The sequence below is a fragment of the Pelmatolapia mariae genome, linkage group LG18 (assembly GCF_036321145.2).
Source record: "Pelmatolapia mariae isolate MD_Pm_ZW linkage group LG18, Pm_UMD_F_2, whole genome shotgun sequence".
Taxonomy (NCBI): domain Eukaryota; kingdom Metazoa; phylum Chordata; class Actinopteri; order Cichliformes; family Cichlidae; genus Pelmatolapia; species Pelmatolapia mariae.
The window spans coordinates 22878642-22899004 of record NC_086243.1 but is presented as its reverse complement, the minus strand read 5'-3'; the positions used below and the strand labels follow the sequence as shown (position 1 = coordinate 22899004).

Sequence of the window (20363 nt, the reverse complement as noted above, 5' to 3'; positions counted from 1 at the left end):
TCAACTCTTATTTTGTCACTGAGTAATCAGGGAACCAAGATTATTATTGTGATCTAAAATTAAACTAAAACTAGATGTGAAAAGATATAACTTTCAAAAATTCTATACAGTGACCAAATTTCAGATTTTAAAGTGGTTTTAAGTGGATGAACAACTTGTATACTTTTAAGTAGAATAATACCATTTTTCACCTGTTTATTTTGCGCAGGCACATCGTAGACTTTTTAATCTGAAACCCTTTCTCAACCTTATGCAGTCGTAGATTTCATATCGCTGGATTCAGCACAGTTGGCCATCTTCATCAAACCCCAGCTGGTGTTTTTGTGTTGGTCCCAACCAAATCTGCCTGCAAATAATTAATTTTTTTTAAAATTAATGACAAATATGTTAATGCAATAACCAATTTCACATGTGGGAGAGAATATGAAATACTATGTTATACTAGAGGCAAAGTCAGGTAGATTCTTCCTTTTGGGATTTGTGTGTGTGTGTTTAAATCCATCGAGTAGTTGTGAAACTTTGGCAATAAAAGTTGTAATCGAATAAATAAAGTATGCAGCACCAGTGACACCCACACTGGAGCAGTTTTTCAGGGTGGCTCTTGCACTAAAGAGGATTTTTCTTTCTTTGGTGCACTCTTGGGCTCATGAAACATCACAGTGGGACTTTTCACTGCTGCCCACTCCCAAACATGAGCTCTCACCCACATGAGTGTCTGGAGAGAAGGGAAATATACTCGAGGTGCAAGGTTGTGCTCTTTTACTCCAGCTCCCTGTGGCTCTGATGGTCACATGACTCCTCTTTGACTTTTAGAAGGGTCTTGTCATCCCGAGTGGGCTAAAAGGTCACGAACACAGACAACGCTGTGCGTTAAGAGGTGAAAGTTAGGTCATGGAAATAATGGTGTGTCAAAAATAATAAAATATATTGATTAGTGTGCTGCAATAGCTCGCACAGCAGTGGGCAGGGAACCATCCTGCTCCTCTCAACCATCGTAGAGGATGAACCAGGAAATTTTGTAGAAATTGCTCCCTTTGTGCGACTGCAGAAGACATGGTGCTGCAAGCAGGACAAGGATAAATGTCTTTTGCATAATTCTCTATTCCCGTGATGGCATATTTGACATTGTTCCTGTGCCCTCTCTGGTGGAGAACAGGAGTAGGCCTCCCCAGGCGCTGTGGCTTCACATCGCCCAGTGGAAGACACGGGGAAGGCTAACCTTGCATAATTAATGATGTAAAACAGGGAACGGGCTGAAAAAAACCATCCTGTTCTAATTGCACTTATCTTGTTGGGTGTTTTATTCCTTCCCTGAAGGGATTAATTAAGCAACACAAAAATTATACTTAGTAAAACACACGGTGAGGTGCATCTCACTGCTTTTAGTGGCGCTCTTCACTGTAACGCTAATGACTTACTCTGAGTGACTAACATCTGCAGTCAAACATGTAGGCTTGTTTCATATTTGTCACTTAAGTGACTGTAAACGATGCCATTAAAGCTTCTTGAGCCATAGTGTAACAAAACATGGGAGGAACACCTTCATACTGTGTGTAAATGAGTCGGGCTGACAAATGTGCTCAGCTGCAGTAAAAACAGCAAACCGATGACTGAAAAGTGAAAAAAAAATCTTATCAGAGATTTCAGTTTTAGTTGGTTTGATTTAGTCGTTGGATATTACACCACACTCCACTTTAAAGATTAAAGACTAAAAATACTTTTAATTTGTCTTCAAATTCAGCAATACTCTTAATCCATGTCGGGGGAACTGGGTGTCTACATGTGTCTACATGCTTACATATGTCCTCCTCATTAAATCTGCTCTACCCAGCAGCAAGAAGAAACCAGAAACACAGCAACATATAATATAATCATAGAGTACCGTGCAAACCCCTCATTTCTGCATATTTTGCTGGGAGAATAGGAAACGGGTGCAGTGATTTATTGAAATGTGCAAACTTCCATAATGTTGAGGACCGGGCTCTGGGGAGGCCAATCGATGACTGACAGTGTCCACTGTGTGTTTTCACTGTGTGGGATGGTTTTATTGCATTGGCTGAAAAATGAAGCTGTTTCCAATCAGACACTTCCCAGATGGTTTTGAATGCTGGATCAAAATTTGATGGTACTTTTCTGCATTTATGATTTCATCAGTTTTGACAAGATCTCCAACATTGCCAGCTCAAACTATGACAGTGCCTCCACTGTGTTTTACAGATGGCTGTAGACACTCACTGCTGCACTTCTTGTGACCTCCTTCATACATATCAATATTGAATTGATCTAAAACGTGTTGAAAGTTTAATATCTACATTCATCAAACCTGTTTCCACTAATTTTCAGCGTAATTCAGCATACCTCAGCCTTTTCTCCCTCTTTCTCTTCCTTAAGAACGGCTTCTTGACATCTGCCATAGATATTTTTGCCTACCACTTCTTCTTTTGTCCTCCAAGGTTTTTTATTTTTATTTTTTTTTTTTTTTTTGGGGGGGGGACTTTGACGTTTTGTTTATTTAAATAATCTATTTAATTTCTGGTTTGTTCAGTGTTTCCATTTACTTCATGGATTCTTCTTCAGAGTTTTTCTTCCTCTGTCTCGTCAGCTGTGATTTAGTTCACCTGTGTCTCGTCGTCCTCAGCTGTCTCCACTTCCCCTGATTGCCCTTCTGTATACTTATGGTCACTATCTCTCCTTTTATTTATCAGAGTGACCTGTCCCAGTGTTACTCTGTTTTTGATTTAAGTAAATGTATAATGTTCAGTTTTTCTCATTTTGTACTGTGTGTGTTCAGTTGAATACATGGCTTAGTTTAGATCAGTCTTCACTTTCCTACAAGCATCTGCATTGAGGTCCTCACTCCATTCAGTCAGTAGCCTCCACTGACCATAACAGTTTCCTCAAATTTAGTATGAAGTATAAACTGTAAATCATGCCAAGATGTGGTTTTCAGCTAATAGTGCTTTGGGAATCGGTTTGTTGTTCCAAAAATACTATTATATACTATATATTATGTTATCATTAGAATTTTTAATTGATTCAACTAAAGAAATACAACAAAAATGGGTTTTTGTGACAGGTTGCTAGTAACACAGTGATTAAAGATATAATTTTAAATTGGTTCTTAGCTAAGTTGTCTGTTATTGTGTACAATCCCTTGAGTTAGGTGAATTTTTATCCTAGAATTATTCTAAGGTCAGTGTTACGTAGCTTAAAATAAGAAAATAGTCAGGTACAAGGACTGGAAGGCAAATGAGTGAAAAAGCAGCCAATGTCCAAAGACAAACTTCTGAAAGCCTCCAGAAAGCCTGAAGAACTCCAGACTGCTTTTAATAAATTAGGAAAAAGTGACTCCTTGGAAACAAAATATGAAGAAATGAGGGGTGACTCAAGACTTTTGTACAGTATTGCATGTAGCATCAATTATGTTAAGTTCCCCTTAAATATCAGTGCAGTCACAGTTACAGATGTGGATCTTATTAAGCTGCATGACAAGGTGTAGCATTTGGAAATCCCCCGGTATGATGAAGTATGCGTCTGCCACATTTCTGTCTGCTCTTTCCCCCCACAGCAGTTTCTCATTTTAGTGTGTGTTGTAATTTTTTATTTCATTCTTAGTACATAAATCACATACTGGCTGTGTGTCATAAGGGGCTGTTGGTTTAAGGCTATTACTCAGAAGACAGCAACACCAAATACTAATTTTAACTTGACTCAAAGTACATTATCTGATGAAAGTGAGCAGCGCTGTCTTTTTTAATAATCTGTGAAACGGCTTCAAACACGGGATTATGTACGGGAGTTAATAATCCTGACCAGGACTGTTAATGTAGTTAACTTCCAGCAGAAAGGCTGACATTTATGATGACAGTGACGAAGAACCTGAATGTTATTTCAGTCATTCAAGTCTGGCAGTACAGACCTGCTTATTAAAGACAGGTCCCTACTGCTGATGCAGCCTTTCTTATGTGTTGCACCTCTGCATCAAAAGAACTGTGAATTTTGAAGACAATCTCTTACAGTGAATTTGCACAAAGGAAGGAATAACATAGGAATTATTTTGGTGTTCACATGTGACATTATTGTGCATTTTTCATTAATATTCACATGCAGTCTAAATAAAGGATGCACTGGACTCCATAAAGATGTTCAGGTATTGGAGACCAGTCCAGGTTAAAGTGAACCATCTATGCTCATTTCCAGCTCTACATTTATGCAAGTCTTCTAGAGTAGCTTTGTATGATTTTAAGTATCAAAAATAAGCTTCTTTGTCTTATGCTTGGCTTTGTTGCAGCACCTCAGGTCAGTCACTGTCTGAAACAAGCTGTTTGAGCTCATCTTTGCTTAAGCAGAACTGTCTTGTGGTTTGCTGCCGCTCACAAACAGAAGCTTTTACCAACAGGTGGGTGGGGTTTCTGTGCACACAGCTAGGGTTGTGCCTTCGACGATCACATTAAGGATATCCTCTTTCTTTGAAGTCAAAGAGAGTCAAAAACAGAGCGCACACAAGGATTTCACATACAATGATTTCATTATTTGAAGCTCTTTATCATGATCGTACACCTCTGTAACGGTGTGTATATGACACAATACGAGGGGGAAATAACTAATTACAGGGAAGAGATTATTATGTACCCCTCTGTGTAAACTCTTGAGTCACCCCTCATTTCCTTGTATTTTGTTTCTAAGAAGTCAAACTTGTAATTTTTAAAATGGTCTTGAGCAATAGCTCTCCAGGCTTCTGAAGGTCTTTCAAAAATTTTCTTTGGACACTGAATGATTCATAGGTCAGGCCAAACACAAAACTCGTGACTGTTGTAGTACACATGGCACTTTGTAACAGGCTGCCAGTAACATACATATCATTTGTTGTAGTTATCTTTAGTTAATAATTATATAAATATCTACAGTAGATGAACAGTATCTGAAAGTGGTGTCTATAAGCAAAAGGAAAAAAAAAAGACTTGAGAGATGCATCTGACCCTTCAGCTGATCTACTGTTTGTCTCTGCTGACGCCTTGTCAGAATTGATCTCAGTGCTGGTGGCTGTCAAGAAGCTGTTCTTAGGGAAGGGACAAAAAGCTGAAGTATACCAAACTGCACCATAACTGGACTGAAAATCAGTGGCAACAGGTCTTACAGAGGGATGAATCCAATTTTGAACTTTTTTGTTCAAATCATCATCAATATGTCAGGATGTCAGGACACGGTGAAGGCTGTGTCATGGTTTGTGGCTGAATTTCAGCCTGTGGCATTGGGGATCTTTTCAAAACAGATGGAATTACACTGTGTAAGACCATCTGGACAGAGTAACACTGATCTTAAACACACTGCCAATGCAGTAAAAGCATACAACGCTTACACTGGGTCTAATAAACCTGTTAAGGTTTATGCAGCAGCCTCAAATTATCAGTATTGGTAAATAACAAACTCATTTTTTATGTTTCTGTTGAGAAACATAAAGCATGTGCAAGCCCTTTAACTGAAATCATGTTTTTAATGCTAAAATAATTGAATTTTCAAATTTTCCGTTTTATCAGTCATGGATTGGCCTCCCCAGAGCTCGGATGTCAGCGTTATTTAAGCGGTGTGAGATCATCCTGACAGAGGAGAGAACAGAAAGTCAGCCAACATCCAAAGAAGAGCTTTGAATGTCCTTTAAGCAGCCTGACAAATGACAAGAAAGCTTGTCTGAGAGAGTTCAGGGTGTGATGAAGTATAAAGGTGGTCATACCAAATATTGACATCCAATTTCCATTTATACAGAAATGAGGGTTGACTCAACACTCAACACAGAAGAGTACATTTATTCAGTCACTGCTCCCTACATAAAATGACTCAGTGAACTGATTATAGAGCTGGGGAAAAGTGAACGCTGCTATCAGATCAATACTTGGTTTATTCAGATTCCATTGGCGGACTGGTCTGAGATATCAGGACAGGAAGAATCTCATGCTGTACTTTGATTATTTTAACTTTAGTAGCTGCTACACGAGTTAGAGGTGCCCTGGTTTGGATCATTTGCGATGGTTTCTGGTTTCCAGTTTTTTGTTCCACTTCCCAAACTCGAATCGGGTTTCAGAGTATTCTGGTGTCTCTCAGATTGCTCCAAGCTGTGTACGGAATAGGCTTTAAGTTTCCAAAAAGTGGGCCATGTGATTTAGAGGGAGCATATTAGCATCCAATCGGTGGGATTTAATATTAGCGTTCTTTAAAGCACCTAATTACATAAAATTTTACATAGTTACCATTTTCCCTGCTCCTTCGTGCTTAATTATAGGAGACAAATGATGATCTGATACCGAGGAGAAACCTGATACATGCTGACACATCACGGAGAAGAAAGCCTCGCGAGTGTCCTTCTGACACCTCACACTCTGCGGTGAAGGCGCGAAGACCTCAGACCACCACTTCAGCGAGCTCCACGTACATCTGCTGAACGGCTTAGTACGTATTTCAATATCTGCCATTGATCCGAGAAGAGATGTATGAAAACAACTGCGAGGTGTCTGCCCCCAGGGTCCACTTAGTACTAAGTCCAATAACGGTTAGACAGGCTCTCAGCTAATGGAGAGGCTTATCAATGCAGAAGACTGCTACTCTCTGTCTGTGAACTCAAGCTCCCCCCACCACTGTCCTCTTCATCCTTCGGATGTTTTTTTTTCTTTTTGCTGCATACCCCTAATGAACAATCAGTGCTGGTCACATTATTGCACATATGAGATTAATTTACTCCCTGCAGTACACAGAGTGATGTTATTACAGGAAAATCAATGTCCCTCTTGTTGTTCTCTGGGGCTGGATGGGGTGTATGCACATCTGCTCTCATAATGCAATTGCTGACCTTGCTGTCAGAGAGCGAACCAGTGAGAGAGGCAGAGAGAGGCTGCGGCGAAACGTCCGACCGTGTTGTTTATCAAAGCTTTATCGAGCCTCTCTGTTCTCACAGACGTGTGACATCAGATTGTGGGTCAGCCAGCCAGCCACGGTGCACTCCAGCTGAGAAAACGCCAGCATGTGTCGACAGAGGAAGATAACCTTCACAGATTCCTGCAGAAAACAGGACTTTTATAAATGATAGTGTGGATTCAGATTCAAGAGTATTTAAAGTTAATACAACGTGGCCGTCTTTAAATTAGAAAATGTAACTTCTAAACATCCTCTTAGTCAGATTTCATTAACTCTCACAGTGCCTAGAAGGACAATGGTGCTCCTGAATGACCTCTTGACCTTTTTTAAAAGAAAGGGCCATATTAAAAAGGGGGGGAGGGGAGCTTTGGGAGAGGAAACCACCCTTTTTACCCAGTGAGTTTGCCCTCTATTATCCCACCCCCCCCCTCTCTATCTGTGTGTGTGTTTTCTACTGCAAACTTGATGGGAAGCCAGTGAGATAGATGAAGCAACTGGAGTGCCATTTCGTGCCAGGAAATATCAACTGAGGCCATGTCGATAACCACAAAAAGATCCAAGCCATAAATAATCAGACACATGAACTGCTGTAAATGTAATTTTGGAAACTGATGACTTCTGCTTGTATCCGTTTTATATCCTTGTAAAGTGAATATGTTTGAGTATTCTGGTGGGTGGCTGGATGGAAAAAGCAAGACATTTAAAGATGTCCCCACAGAATTTTTGAACTGATATTCTACAGGAAAGTCATCCTGAAAAGTTTTGGCTTTGCTACTCTTGATTTAAAGTTGTGGCAATGCTTGTTTAAATGTCCTGTAGTACGTGTGACCTCGATCAGATGCTTTCGGTTGCCATCAACAAGCTTCTGGGATAATTCCGGCTGGATATTTGACCACTCTTCTTGGCAGAATTGCTAGAATTCATTTAAATTTGTTGGCTTCCTGTAATCTTACAGGCACGCTTACACGTAGTCAACAAATCTTCGATATGGTTGACGTTTAATTTGAGTCTCTTTCATCCATTTAAAAACTGATTTTTATGTGTGTTTTAGATTATCGTTCTACTGGAACACCCAACTGTGCCCAAGTTTCAATTGTCTAGCTCAGAGGTGTCGAACATACGGCTCGAGGGCCAGAACAGGCCTAGCAAAGACTCCAATCCGGCCCCTGGGACCTCTTTGGGAAATGTGAAGGAAGGAATACATTTTAGGATAGTAACGATGTAATAGAAGAAAAAGTGTATGACAGAAAGGTTCCTGTTTTTTATGGTTTTTTTAACTACTATAGAAATTTCATTTTGTTTTTTGTTTTTTGTTTTATACAAAGTGTCCACAGTAAAATAAATGAGTAAAATAGGATTTCTATGACGTAACAAAAATGTTCTGATTTATAATTACAGGACAGTTTGGGCAATGAGCTACCAGAACCTTTTCCTGTAATTATTTAAAATTCATTTCTTACACTTTAAGTTCTGCTGCTAGAATTCTGTCATTAACTATGATGTAAAAATGACTGACACTACCTGGTTTACCTGTTGAGTTAAGCTGAAGTTAAAGAACCATAGAGCATGATGCTACCACCACCATGCTTGAGCACTTGCAGTACTCTTAGATTCGAAAGCCTCATCTTGATTCCTCCAAACATTGCGGTCAAATTGATCAATCATTGTCTCGTCTGATCATAACCTTTTCTCATTTGGCTTGTCCATGTGGGCAGCTGCAAATTTCAGTCAATCCTGAAGGTGTCAATTTTGTAGTGAGGGCTTCTTTCTTGGTCGGCACCGTCTCTGTCCATACCAATGTAAAACTCGCTTCACTAACCTTGTGTGGATTAGAGAAAATCCAAAATCCAAAACGAGGGGGTGGTTTCACAGTTGCATCTACCCCTCTCTCACCACATCTAATTTCAAAAGAACAAGGTGGTGATGAAAATGCTGAACTCATAAACTCATAATGAAATTTCCCTAAATAGTGAGAGGCAGCAGAGTGAGTATGTCCATCATTTATATACAGGCTATGCTTGCAGTCTACTTAGTACAATATATGTAAGTCAAACCAGGGAACTGCAGAAAAAAATCTTCCTTTAAATCCAAACATGGCAATCCATATAATTCAAGAAAAAATAAATAAATAAAAGAAAACCCTGTCTGAAGAAATAACAAACTAGCATGGCAGCATGGCTTACATTATATAACAAATAAAGCTGACCCTTTAAAAAAATATATAAACTCCATCTCCAAAGGTTGACTCTGTTCATCTGGAAGTAGCGTTTTTACGTCCAGATGAACAAAATCAGCCTTTGGAGATTTACTTACCTGGATGATTGAGAATGCATCAAGATATATAAACTCCAATTTCCTTTACAAAAAGTTTCCCAGACCCTTTCAAATAGTTATAATAAGGCTTATAGTAAAATGCAATAAAGAAATACGGCTTAAAATAATTTCTCTTATTTAGTGTGTAACATTTTCTTCCTTTTCAAAATAATGGTATTATATTTTAGGCATTTAAAAGCCTGAGGTTTTATTTATAGTTAATGGTAGCTACTTCATTGATGGCTTTAGGTCATTTTAGATTATACAAAAAATACCTCAGAGGGTATAAATGCTCACCACAGTTATTCAAGTTATTCAGTACAAAAGGATGCTTAAACTCTTGTACAGCCTTGCCTTATATGTATTACATCTGTATCAGGCCACAGAGCTGCTCCATTGAGCTCTATTATTGTTATTAATATTAATATTAATAATAATACATAATAATACATAAGTTATTAAGATGACCTCAAGCTGCAGCAATAAAGTGAAATGTGCATTAATTAATTAATATAGATGATTCAATATAATAATGTATATGATTCTGAAAATAAAAGCACTTGCTTTACGTAAGATAAGATAACTCGTTACTGTCATTACACAGTCATACATAGTACAATAGTACAGTGAAATTGGAAAACTGCCCCATGTCAGGACAACCAAGAACAATTAAAATATAAATAAATTACACATGGCGATAACATGGAGTTAAGATTAGTGCCATTTCTGATATGACCTCACAGTCTAAATACTTGTTTAGTCACTTTGTAAAACAGTTGTACATGTTTTTCTTTCTTTTTTTCCTTTTTTTAATACACTGAACAGACCTATTATAATTCTTTAACAAAAGGATGTATTTAACACATCTGTATGGGGGGTGTTTTCCATGTTGTTTGTTAGATTTCCTGTGCCCCCCCGCCGGCGCTTACGCCCCTCGTTTAAAAAGCTGGGGACGCCTCTTCAGCGTTACCTGCTCCTGAAGGAAACAAACCTCACAGACTGTGTGAGACAGACAGACACGCGAGCCGACAGACAGGAGGAGAGACAGGCGAGAGACACCCCCGCATAGTTTCCGTCAGCCGGGTGACGTCTCCGCCTCTCGGCCGTGTGCAGCGTGACGTTACGGCGCTGTAGTGGAGCCTCTAGCTGCATCTTGTTGACGCTCCGCCAGGCTTTTCCAGTACTGAGAGGACCCCGGGAGAGTGAGGACGGCCGTTACACAGCGTCCAGGCAAGTGCTCGCCGTTTCAAAGGACGGAGCTGGTTAAACGAGCCCGTTAAAGAGGGACGGGGGGTTGGTTTGTTAGTAGCGAATCCGAGCCGGTGATTAACGGTTATGGTTGAATTCCTGCGTTTGGCCGACAGAGAGGAGCGGAGTGACGGGGGGGCGAAGCTAATCTGCTTTAGCCTGCCATATCGGTGTCTATCTGGGGTTAGCCAGTCGTGATGTTAACGCTTTCCGTGCTCTCGGTAAGCCTGCTTTATTAGTCTCTGCGCGGGGCTAGCCTGCCTTAATATGGTGGCTGTTTATCCCCCCAACGGTCGCGGTCAGTGCTTACAATGTATATGAGCGCTGAAGTCCGTTCTACCTGCTTTACTCTGGTTGTTATTGCTGCTGGGGGAGGGAACTGGGCAAAAGTGAGCCCGTCTGTACTCTGGGGAGCTGGGTTAGCCTGCTTCACAGCCCTCTGGGCTGTTCAGACTGCTATACGCGCGGCTGTATCGGAGCAAGGCAGACTAGGGTGGTCGGGCTAGCTAGCGCTATGATGATTTAGTGTTAAAGGACCCGAGTGCTGCTTCTCAGCGGGTTTCCAGTCAAATGCTCACATTTTTTACACTCAGACAGAACATACTCTTGTTTTAAATAATCTTGCACTCATATTTTTTTAATATTAAACGCTTGTCGCAAGTGTTTGACCCTTAGTGACAAGTGCTCTACATGTGTTTGGAGGAGATTGGAGAGGGGAGATTGCCACGGGTTTAAACCTCACCGTGCCCTCACCAAAATCGGCGTGTGCGCATAAATGCCCAACCGCGGTGCCTTCACCACACCACAGCAGACTGTAGCGCAGACAGTGAATGTCATTATCAGCACTGTCTGCATACCAGTGCCGAGCCAGCAGAGGAGGCGAGGTAGAGGCTGCAGACTGGAGGAGGAGGAGGGGGATAGTTGGCGTTATACGCGGTGTCCTTGCACCAAAAAAAGGGTACTAAGAAGTAGTGCGGGTGACGTGAAGAAATAAGTCCAGCTCGGGCGAGAGGCTGAACGAGAAAACATGGTGTGTGTCTTGGGGGAAGTAAACCGAGATATATATATTTTTTAAAACAACACGAGAAAAACCGGGGCAAACGCTCCTTTATGTCAGCCACTGATTTGAATTTTGCCGTGTTTATGGCTGTTTTGCCAATCGGCCCACGGTGGTATTTGCCATTATTACGCCCACAAACATCCACCCGTTTCAGAGGTTTTGCACCGCGACAGCTTTTTTTTTCTTCCCGTCAGTCGGTGGAAAAAAAGAGAAAACATCGGGATGCTAAAATTTGCAGAAGCATGCAAAACCATGTCTTGTGGTTAATTAACCGAGTCTGCCTGTTTACCTTTTTGACAAGCCAAAATTTCCATTTGGCGTGAGTGTGCGTGTGTGTGTGTCTCTCTCTATGCGTGTATATAGAGAGAAAAAGCATTTCGTTACCACACCAGAAAGCGTATCATCAGAGCCGAAGTGCATGAAATCTGCTGTGTCTTGCTGTCATATTGCAGCACCAGCAGCCATTACCAACTACAAGGCGTTTTAAATTTGGTAAAGCCGCTCGGTGTTTACCTTATTAGTAAAATCCGAGAGTTAAAGACAAAAAAGGGAGACGGAGGGAGAGATTGGGGGGACATCGGTTTCCACAGTGCTGAATGTCAAGCTGTGAGAGGATTGAGGGAAGGGGATGACTGCTGTTAACGCTTTTATCAATTGTTTTTCACGGAGTTGATGGGGTCAGCGTGGGGTAAGCACACCTACGGGATCGTACAATATGGCCGGGAAGGGCACTTTCATTTGCAAAGTGAAATGTTTTCGAGCATTGTGGATCAGCCGCTCATTAACAATGTAATGACGGGGGAGAGGGGAGGGGGGGGTAAAGGTAGGGTGTTGGTGGTGGAGGAGGAGGATTTCTGTTTGTCTTGTGTGGTCAGCTGGTTTGGCTTGTTAAAATTCTCACTCAGCGCTGGAAAGTTTTCTCTTTTAAACCTTTGGTGGATGCAAATTTCTTTCTCTGGGGTTCAATTACAAGAGCCAAGAAGAAAATCCCGGTGTTTGTGTGAAGTATGGTAATGGCCATTTGGTATAGCGGGCCAAGCTGACAGCCGATGACTTGTTCAACAACCCCGCAGGGACACCATAAAACCTTTAATGCTCCAGATATTTTTTTCAGTTTGTTCATCTGTCTACAGGAAAGGTAGAAAAACTATGATTAATTTTTTATTTCTATTTTTTCCTTGTGTTTTCATGCTCAGGCAACGGATCAGACGATAGAAATCTTCAGTAACAATCATGCATGTGTCTCATCGCCAGAGGATTTGAGAAGAGTTAAGGAGGAAAAGAGACCCAGAGGAATACGAGTACTTGGTCAGCTCGCAGAAACGACAATAACCCTGTGCTTAGATATGGCCAGCACCCAGACCAGCCTGAAAACCCCTTTCAAAGACTTGACCTCATTCAAGGGCAACATGAAACGGCTGTACAGAGAGCGGCTGGAAGACGCGCCCATCAAGAAGCGAGTGATGGCGGAGATCAACCTGAAGCGTCGCAGCTTGGACTCCCTCCCCAAAACTCCCAAGGTGAAGAGGGAGCAGATTGAGGACCCACGCCCCGACTGTGACATGGACATGGAAGGCCGGGCTGAACTGCACATTATGGGCTCTACTAAAGCCCTGGACCTGAGCCCTGGGCTTAAACACACACTGGCCCAGTTCACCCTCAGCAGTCAGAGCTCCCTCGGGGGCCCGGCCGCCTTCTCTGCACGCACGGGCCACGAGCATTCCCAGGCCGGCATGCCCCCCCTGCCCTCCCCTCCTGTTTTGGGAGGGGGCCCTCTGCTGGTTCCTTGCGACAGCTCTACTGAACTCACCCACTCCCTGCTGGAGGGAGAGTCCATCTCCTGCTTCGTTGTTGGGGGCGAGAAGCGGCTCTGCCTGCCCCAGGTGCTCAACTCCGTGCTCCGCGACTTCTCACTGCAGCAGATCAACACCGTGTGCGACGAGCTGTACGTCTACTGCTCTCGCTGTGACGCCGAGCAGCTGCACATCCTAAAGGTGCTGGGCATTCTGCCGTTCAACGCGCCTTCCTGTGGCCTCATTACACTGACCGATGCACAGCGGCTCTGCAACGCTCTGCTGCGTCCTGGTGCAGCCCTGCCTGCTGACCCCAGCGGTAAGCTGTCAGCCCAGGGCCTCCTGAAGGAGAGTGAAGCCAGCTTCCAGGTGGAGCACCAGTGTCTGGGGAAGTGCCAGGGTCTCTTTGTGCCCCAGTTCTACACCCAGCCCGAGGCGCCCTGCATCCAGTGTGTGGAGTGCCAGTTGCTCTTTTCACCGCAGAAGTTTGTCATGCATTCGCACAAGTCACCCGATAAGAGGACCTGCCACTGGGGCTTTGACTCAGCCAAGTGGCCCTGCTACCTGCAGCTTGCCAGAAAGTACCAGGGGACCCCGGAGGAGCCCAGACTCAAGCAGCTGCTGGACGAGGTCAAAGAGAAGTTCCACTATCAGCTCAAGAGGTCGCTAGACAAAGTAAGTGCACCTGTTAGTGATACCTGTGTAAGCTGAGTGTGTCTTTGCTTGCTATAAATCCTCATTCATCACCATTCTGCTGTTTGACCGGTGAAAGCTTTTCTGTTGAATTAAAGTCTCCATATTTGTTTGTCTAGCTGACACGTCCTCTGTCCTGCCCTCTTCCAGACTTGTGTTTTGTGTGTTGGGCTCATTTGAATAGACTACCTCATGGCTGGTGTTTTCTTAAACCAGTGTTGACCTAGTGTGTGTGTGTGTGTGTGTGTGTGTGTGTCTGAGGCCTGGGACAGGTGGTGACATCTGCCTGGCCAGGTCTGATCAGACGAAGTTAGGCCAGCTGGCCACAGCTGAAGGGGAAGTGCATCATTTGTCCCCCCGGGTCACCTGGAGGTCGGTGGGAATGTCACTGAACAAAAGGCCAATATGCGAGGCTCAGGAAGCAACCCTGAAACTCCGGTACTGGAGTTATCTGTCAGCACCAAGGTTATTATAGCCAACAAAGACTTTTAAAGGGAAAAGAAAGAAAACTAAGTGACACAATATTGCACTTACAACTAACTGTAGAGGAAATGTTTAGTTTGAATTATTGTTTAGTCAAATTTGGTATCGGAACCTACCTGTATGAGGGTATATGATAGAAATCTGTCTATGGGACCGAGTCAGCTGCCTTCAAAAAGTGCTTTATTCATATTGTAATATCTAATCTGTACTTCTGAGAAAGATGCCCATGTCAAAGGCCCTCCATTTTATAAACCTAACTAGTAAAATGAATAAAATCTAAACTGAAACCTAACATTTTCAACTATTAAAAACTAAACTGAAACAGGGAAGCCCACACTGGAAACTAACTGTAGCTAAACAGAGTTAAAAAGGAAATAAGCTGGTCCCTTTTTACTGACTAATAACTGGCCAGTTTACCCAGGTTTACTTCATCTCCATTCTTTCAGCACACAGTCTGAGATAATGGCTGATGGAAAGGAAATCTCGTGCCGTTCACAGCTCAGGAGCTTTTTGGCTGGTTTAAAAAAAAAAAATGTTGGAACAGTCTACATGTACTGAAAGCCACACTTTCAGTACTGGAACGTAAACCGATGTTAAGCAGGGCTGTGCAGTTAATTGAAGCTTAGGTTCAGTTATAGTTTTGACTGGTAACATTTATTAAAAGAAATTTATCTTATTTTAACTTTCAGCAGACTGCTTAGCTTTATTTAGTCACTCCCAGCACATTGGAATGAGTTTATATTTGATTTGATTGTGATTTTTTTTTTTTTTAATTTGTTTTACTGCTCCTATGTATTTTTTTAAGTTGCTGTGTAGAAAAAAAATCATGCCAGTGCAATATAGAAGCCACAAGGGCAGCAATCCTATTGAAAGGTCAGTGTTTAGAAGAGTAGGAGGAGGAGGGGGAGAAACTCCAGCTTGTTTCACTGCTATTAACTGGTTTATGTCGTCTCATGACCTCTCTGTGACCACAGCGGACTATCCCTGGTTTGCACTGTATTCTGGGTGAATGGCTGGTTAGCTCACACGCAAATCTATATGCACGTTTTTGGTGAAGTTAGCTGTCATTGTCAAGATTTATGTGTCACTACTTGGCAGCTGGTTGCATGCAAGACTGAGCAGAGTTTGTGCAGAGTGTGAGGTTTGTACGGCTCAAGACACACAACTTATGTGTGCGAGACAGAGGAATTATTTGCCTTTTGCGAATGCATCGGAAATAGCATCTACCGTCTCGCCCAGCGTCCTGACCACATTCCTGTCTCGCTTCTTCCCAGCCGGTATGCATGTTGGAAGCCACAGACGTTCTTTCTGAAAGCTAGACATTTTTGTACCTCAGAGGGAAACTAGCGCACACAGTACTGCACATGTACCTAATGTCGAGGGGGCTGATGAGTCCCGCAGTGTCGGTGGTGTGTGTGTTTATGTGTGAGACAGATTGCCCCTGTGTGTGTGTGTGTGTGTGTGTGTGTGGAGGCCAGTATGACACATCTTTGTTTCTCTGTCTCACACACTCACACATTGCCAGGCCCTCTGGAGCCTGTGTCTCACCACAGTTTCAGGTGCTGTCTCCTCTGTGAGGTGATGATTTTTTTTTTATTTATTTTTTTCTCAGTCAAAGTTTTTTTTGTTTTTTTTTTCTCTCATTTTCTTATTCTAGTTAAAACCCCACAAACACCAGAACATGGTGTTTGTGGGGTTTTGGTTTCAGTGGAAATGGTGTTTGCAGGGTTAACAGCAGCGGTGAAATTTTATGTAACTGCCATGCTGGTGTTGACTGAGACAGACAAAGTCACAAATGGCTAAAATTCCTGGAAAGATGTTTGCATGAGAGTGTCCAGGAAGCAGGTGACTTGATAGAGGATGCCAGTATAAACTTCACACCCCTCCCTCCTGAACAGATTTACGAGTGTGTGAAAGGTCAGTGACCGGAGGAACACGATGACCTCGTACTGAAGTCAGGACACAGGGGCTCTCCCTTCACGTTCCGCCACTCTCTGTTTGTGTATTCCTGTAATGAAAGCGTGCGTTAACTGAACAGGAAGTGAAACAGACGGACGTGTCTCTCACCCTGAACATCCTCCAGACTCTCTGTGTCCAGCCGCCTCCACCGCACTGGCTGCGTGACTCATAGTTTCCACATCCCAGTGGATGTTGGTGGACGGCCAGGCAGGGAAGCTCATAGTTGCGTATTCTTTTTAGAAAGATGGCTCGCCTTCATGCGCGTTGGTCTAACCCCAAATGTACACTGTTACCCAATGTCCCTTATTTACACACAGTGTCAATGTGCGCATTTACAAGCAGTTTTAACAGAGATTTCTGAGACCTCTTAGAAAACAAGAGGGGAGCTTTCTGGAATTTTTCCCCCCTCCCAGTCCCAAATCCTGCTCGGACTGTTTGGCTTAAAAAGGTGCAGTTAAAAACTCCAGGACCTGCGCTCCATAAAGGCGCTTTGTGCCTGGAGGCAGTGCTAGCCTGTCTACTGATCCCTGCTGTGTAAACAGTTTACTAGACACAACCAACGCACACAGCAACAAGCTGAAACCTTATCACTGGAGTCACTTTAGTATTCGACAGACAATGATTTCATTTTGACCTCAGGGTTTGTTACAGACACTCATTCCTTAGATTGAGAATGTCTGAACACCCCTCCACACACACACAAACACACACACACACCCCCACACACACAACACTACCTTGTGAAATTTTATTGCATTAGTGATTGCCAAACATCTCAATAAAAAAATTCTCAGTTGTACTCACTTTGTCTGTTTTTTTGTTTGTTTGTTTGTTTGTTTGTTTTTTAAAGATGGTTCCTCATATTTTTAAAGCCATTTTCAAATGTATTGTGTAAATAAGCTCATGCTACTCAAAAGGTTTTTTACACTATAACTTCAAACTCCCAAACAATCTGTTTTGATATTTTGGGCTTGTTTCCTAACTCTAATGAGCAGCCCCAACATGGTGGGTGTAGCAGTTTGCTGCTTTTCTTTTTTGACTCAGCCTTGTTTGTAGCGTTGCGCTGGCCCCGAGTCAGAAGTGTCAGACGCAGAGAACAGCCTTCCTCTGTCTGTCTCCCTGGCCGGGCTGACACAGTGGCTGCGGCACAGACGGCAGACAGCTGCATCTTTCTGGCTTCCTCTATTTGCTATTTGGAAACCAGTGACTTCATTACCGCAGACCGGTGCAGCTGTCTCCTGGGCTGTTTGTCTGTCTGCTTGTCAGTCTTTCTCTTGGGCGGTATCTAATTGGATTTTGGCGAGCATGCTAATCGTTCGCTGCGCCTGCCTTCTTCATCTACCTCCCCTCGACATTCAAACTGCCTGCCTTCTCTTGGATTCCTGCCCTCAGACCTGCAGTCTGGTCTTCACGCTGCCACCCATTGCTCACCATTACCCCCTTTCTTCCAACTCAGACGTTCTCACATGTATCCGTAAACAGTCAATGCCCCCTCCCTGGCCCCAATTGGCGAACAGTAGCAAAGTAGGCAGCCAAATGACCCGATAAGTCAATCGTTACATAAGCAATAAGACCACTTGTGCGCTTCTGCGAGGTGGATGGGGAGGAAAGGCCAGCGCCTATTGATCGGGTCTCCTTGATGGATATGGCGAGTTGCCGGGTGACACGGACGCTGAATAGAGTGTGGGGGTAGGTGGCAGGGGAGGGTGCATCAAGAGGAGAGGGAGGAAGGAGGAAACAAAAAGAGTGAAAGGAGCAGACTCTTTTTTTTTTTACAGAGGGCACAGCCGGTGTTACATAAGTTCCTGTCTGTGTTCAGACATGTGAATCAGTGTCCCAAGTTCACTTCTCTACTGCTTCTGCTGTCACACGCATTCATTTGAAGCTGCATCGGGCAACACGGTATCTTTGACCCCCTGAGGGCAAGACACTTGAGCAAATAAGAGAAGTATGAGAAGGCTATGAAAGGATGTGAGGTTAGAGCCAGGACACGTCGCCCTGAATATGGTTTACTCACAAACCGCTCCACTTTTTATTTATTTATTTCTTTATCTGGGGTGTGGGTTTGGCCTCTGGCCTCAAATTTCCTTTCTTCCAACATGAAAATTAACCTCAACCTCAAATGTTGCTTGTAACAGCCCTCTTTATTGGCCAATCACATGCCTGCTAGCTTGTATTTCCTCAGCTAACAAGAAGGACACACATACACATATTTCTCTGTCTGTTTGTGCATTTTCCTTAGAACAATTGTCCCCTTATACTGAATACACGGCTGCTTTTTGGACGCTGGCCCACACTAACCTACAGTCTATTAGGCCTGTATGTAGTTTGGTGTGGGAGACAGTCTGTGTATAACGAGCCATGCCTTGGCCCATGTTTGCAGCCTGTTGTAAAAGGGCTAAAAGGGGCCCCTCAAGGTAGGAGGGGCTTAGCCGAGGGGCCTCTGGTATGTCATCGTCAGGTCAGTGCCAGTATCATAGCTCTATAACAGAGTTGCAGCTCGCTGGAGGAGTGCCCAAACCATTACTTCCTAGTCTTTGTCTGAAATATATAAGAATCATCCTTTAAAGCTTTAGGTTTCACATGACCACAGGCCTCTGCCACAGTTCATCAACCTGTGCTGTTCACCACAGCCCCACATTTAGAAATGTACCATCACTGGGCTGGAACAGCTGCTGCTCTTTATTTTGGATAACAAAGTAAAAATAAGAGGAAACTGTGCTGCTCCGGGCCTGACGTGAGCCTGCCGCAGCAGTGGGCAGAACAGACAGGTCTGTCCAGATACAGCGGAGCCTCTGCCACGTCTGCCAGCACTCACACAGACTAAACACACTTGCCAAGCCCCTCCCCGCTAAACGTCCTGCAGGCTTTTAAAAGAAGCCTCGACTGATGGTCTATTTGCATGTTCGCTGCGCTCTCGCTCGCTCCCCCTCAGGGCGCCAGACCAGTTTGCTGCTTCTGAGGAAAACGAGATTGAGAACAAAGTGAAAATAGTGGGGCTACGAGTTCAAACAAGATTGCAAGAAGAGAGGTTTCTGGATCAAAACACGCCTGACTCGTTTGCTTAGTTGGCTTTAGAAGAGAACAGAATAATGAGGAGTTTTGGTATTAATTAATCGATGTGTTGACGAGAAGATTAACTGTCCACTGTCAGGTCTTCCTGAAAGACAGCCGGACGAGCAGGTTGTGCGTGTTGTGAGCTGCTACGCTGGTGGGTATACTGTAAAGGGGCTGTGTGTGTGTTGTGTGCAAGCGGAGAGAACGCGTTTGCATTTGAAAGACTCCTCTGTGCGGCCTCCCGGTGGGAACGGTGATTAATGAAGATATAAATGGAGAACCCCAGAGACGCCGCTTTCCATAGGAGCACCATGTACACATCAGTCAGTACACGTAGACGCCCGGCATATATGCAGTGTTATAGTTTCTCCCACAGCCCCATCTCCGAGACAAGCAGATAAACAACGGATATCAAAGGCGTGTCGTTGAATCCCAATGGGTTGCCAACCACAATCCTGGCCAACACGCATATCAGTCATGCATACTTCAGTTCTGTGAAAATTAGGGGGAAATACTGATTAATAAATCCCCATTTATTTCCCTGATGGGTAACGACTTGTTGTTTCCATACAAGTGTGTTCCTGCCTGTTTGATTTTCTCTCCATTTGCCTCTATCAAACTGAACCTAGTTGCGATGCCTAGTTGTGACCTTAAGCTTGGAGCCCCAAATTGAAGCACAGCGAACCGCTTGCTCTATAAGTCCTTCACTTTGAGGCGTCACCTTTGCTCCACTTACATCAAACACTTTCCAATGGTGTCTTTCCCTTTTAGTCTGTATACCCTGTAAATCCTCCTCTCTCCAGGAGCCTGGGTGATGTTGCTCAGGGCAAAGCTGTGAAGTTAACAACTGG

General features: G+C 43.4%; 1 protein-coding gene across 1 annotated transcript in view; it reads left to right on the top strand.

Annotated features, from left to right (window-relative positions):
* The first annotated feature begins 10132 nt into the window (after positions 1–10132).
* The window catches only part of skila (SKI-like proto-oncogene a), a 34377-nt gene continuing 24146 nt past the window's right edge, over positions 10133–20363 (top strand). The window contains exons 1-2 of the mRNA XM_063461130.2: positions 10133–10449; positions 12724–13995. Coding sequence (XP_063317200.1) covers positions 12874–13995 — 1122 coding nt within the window. The 5' untranslated portion in view covers positions 10133–10449; positions 12724–12873. The remainder of the gene's footprint in view (positions 10450–12723; positions 13996–20363) is intronic.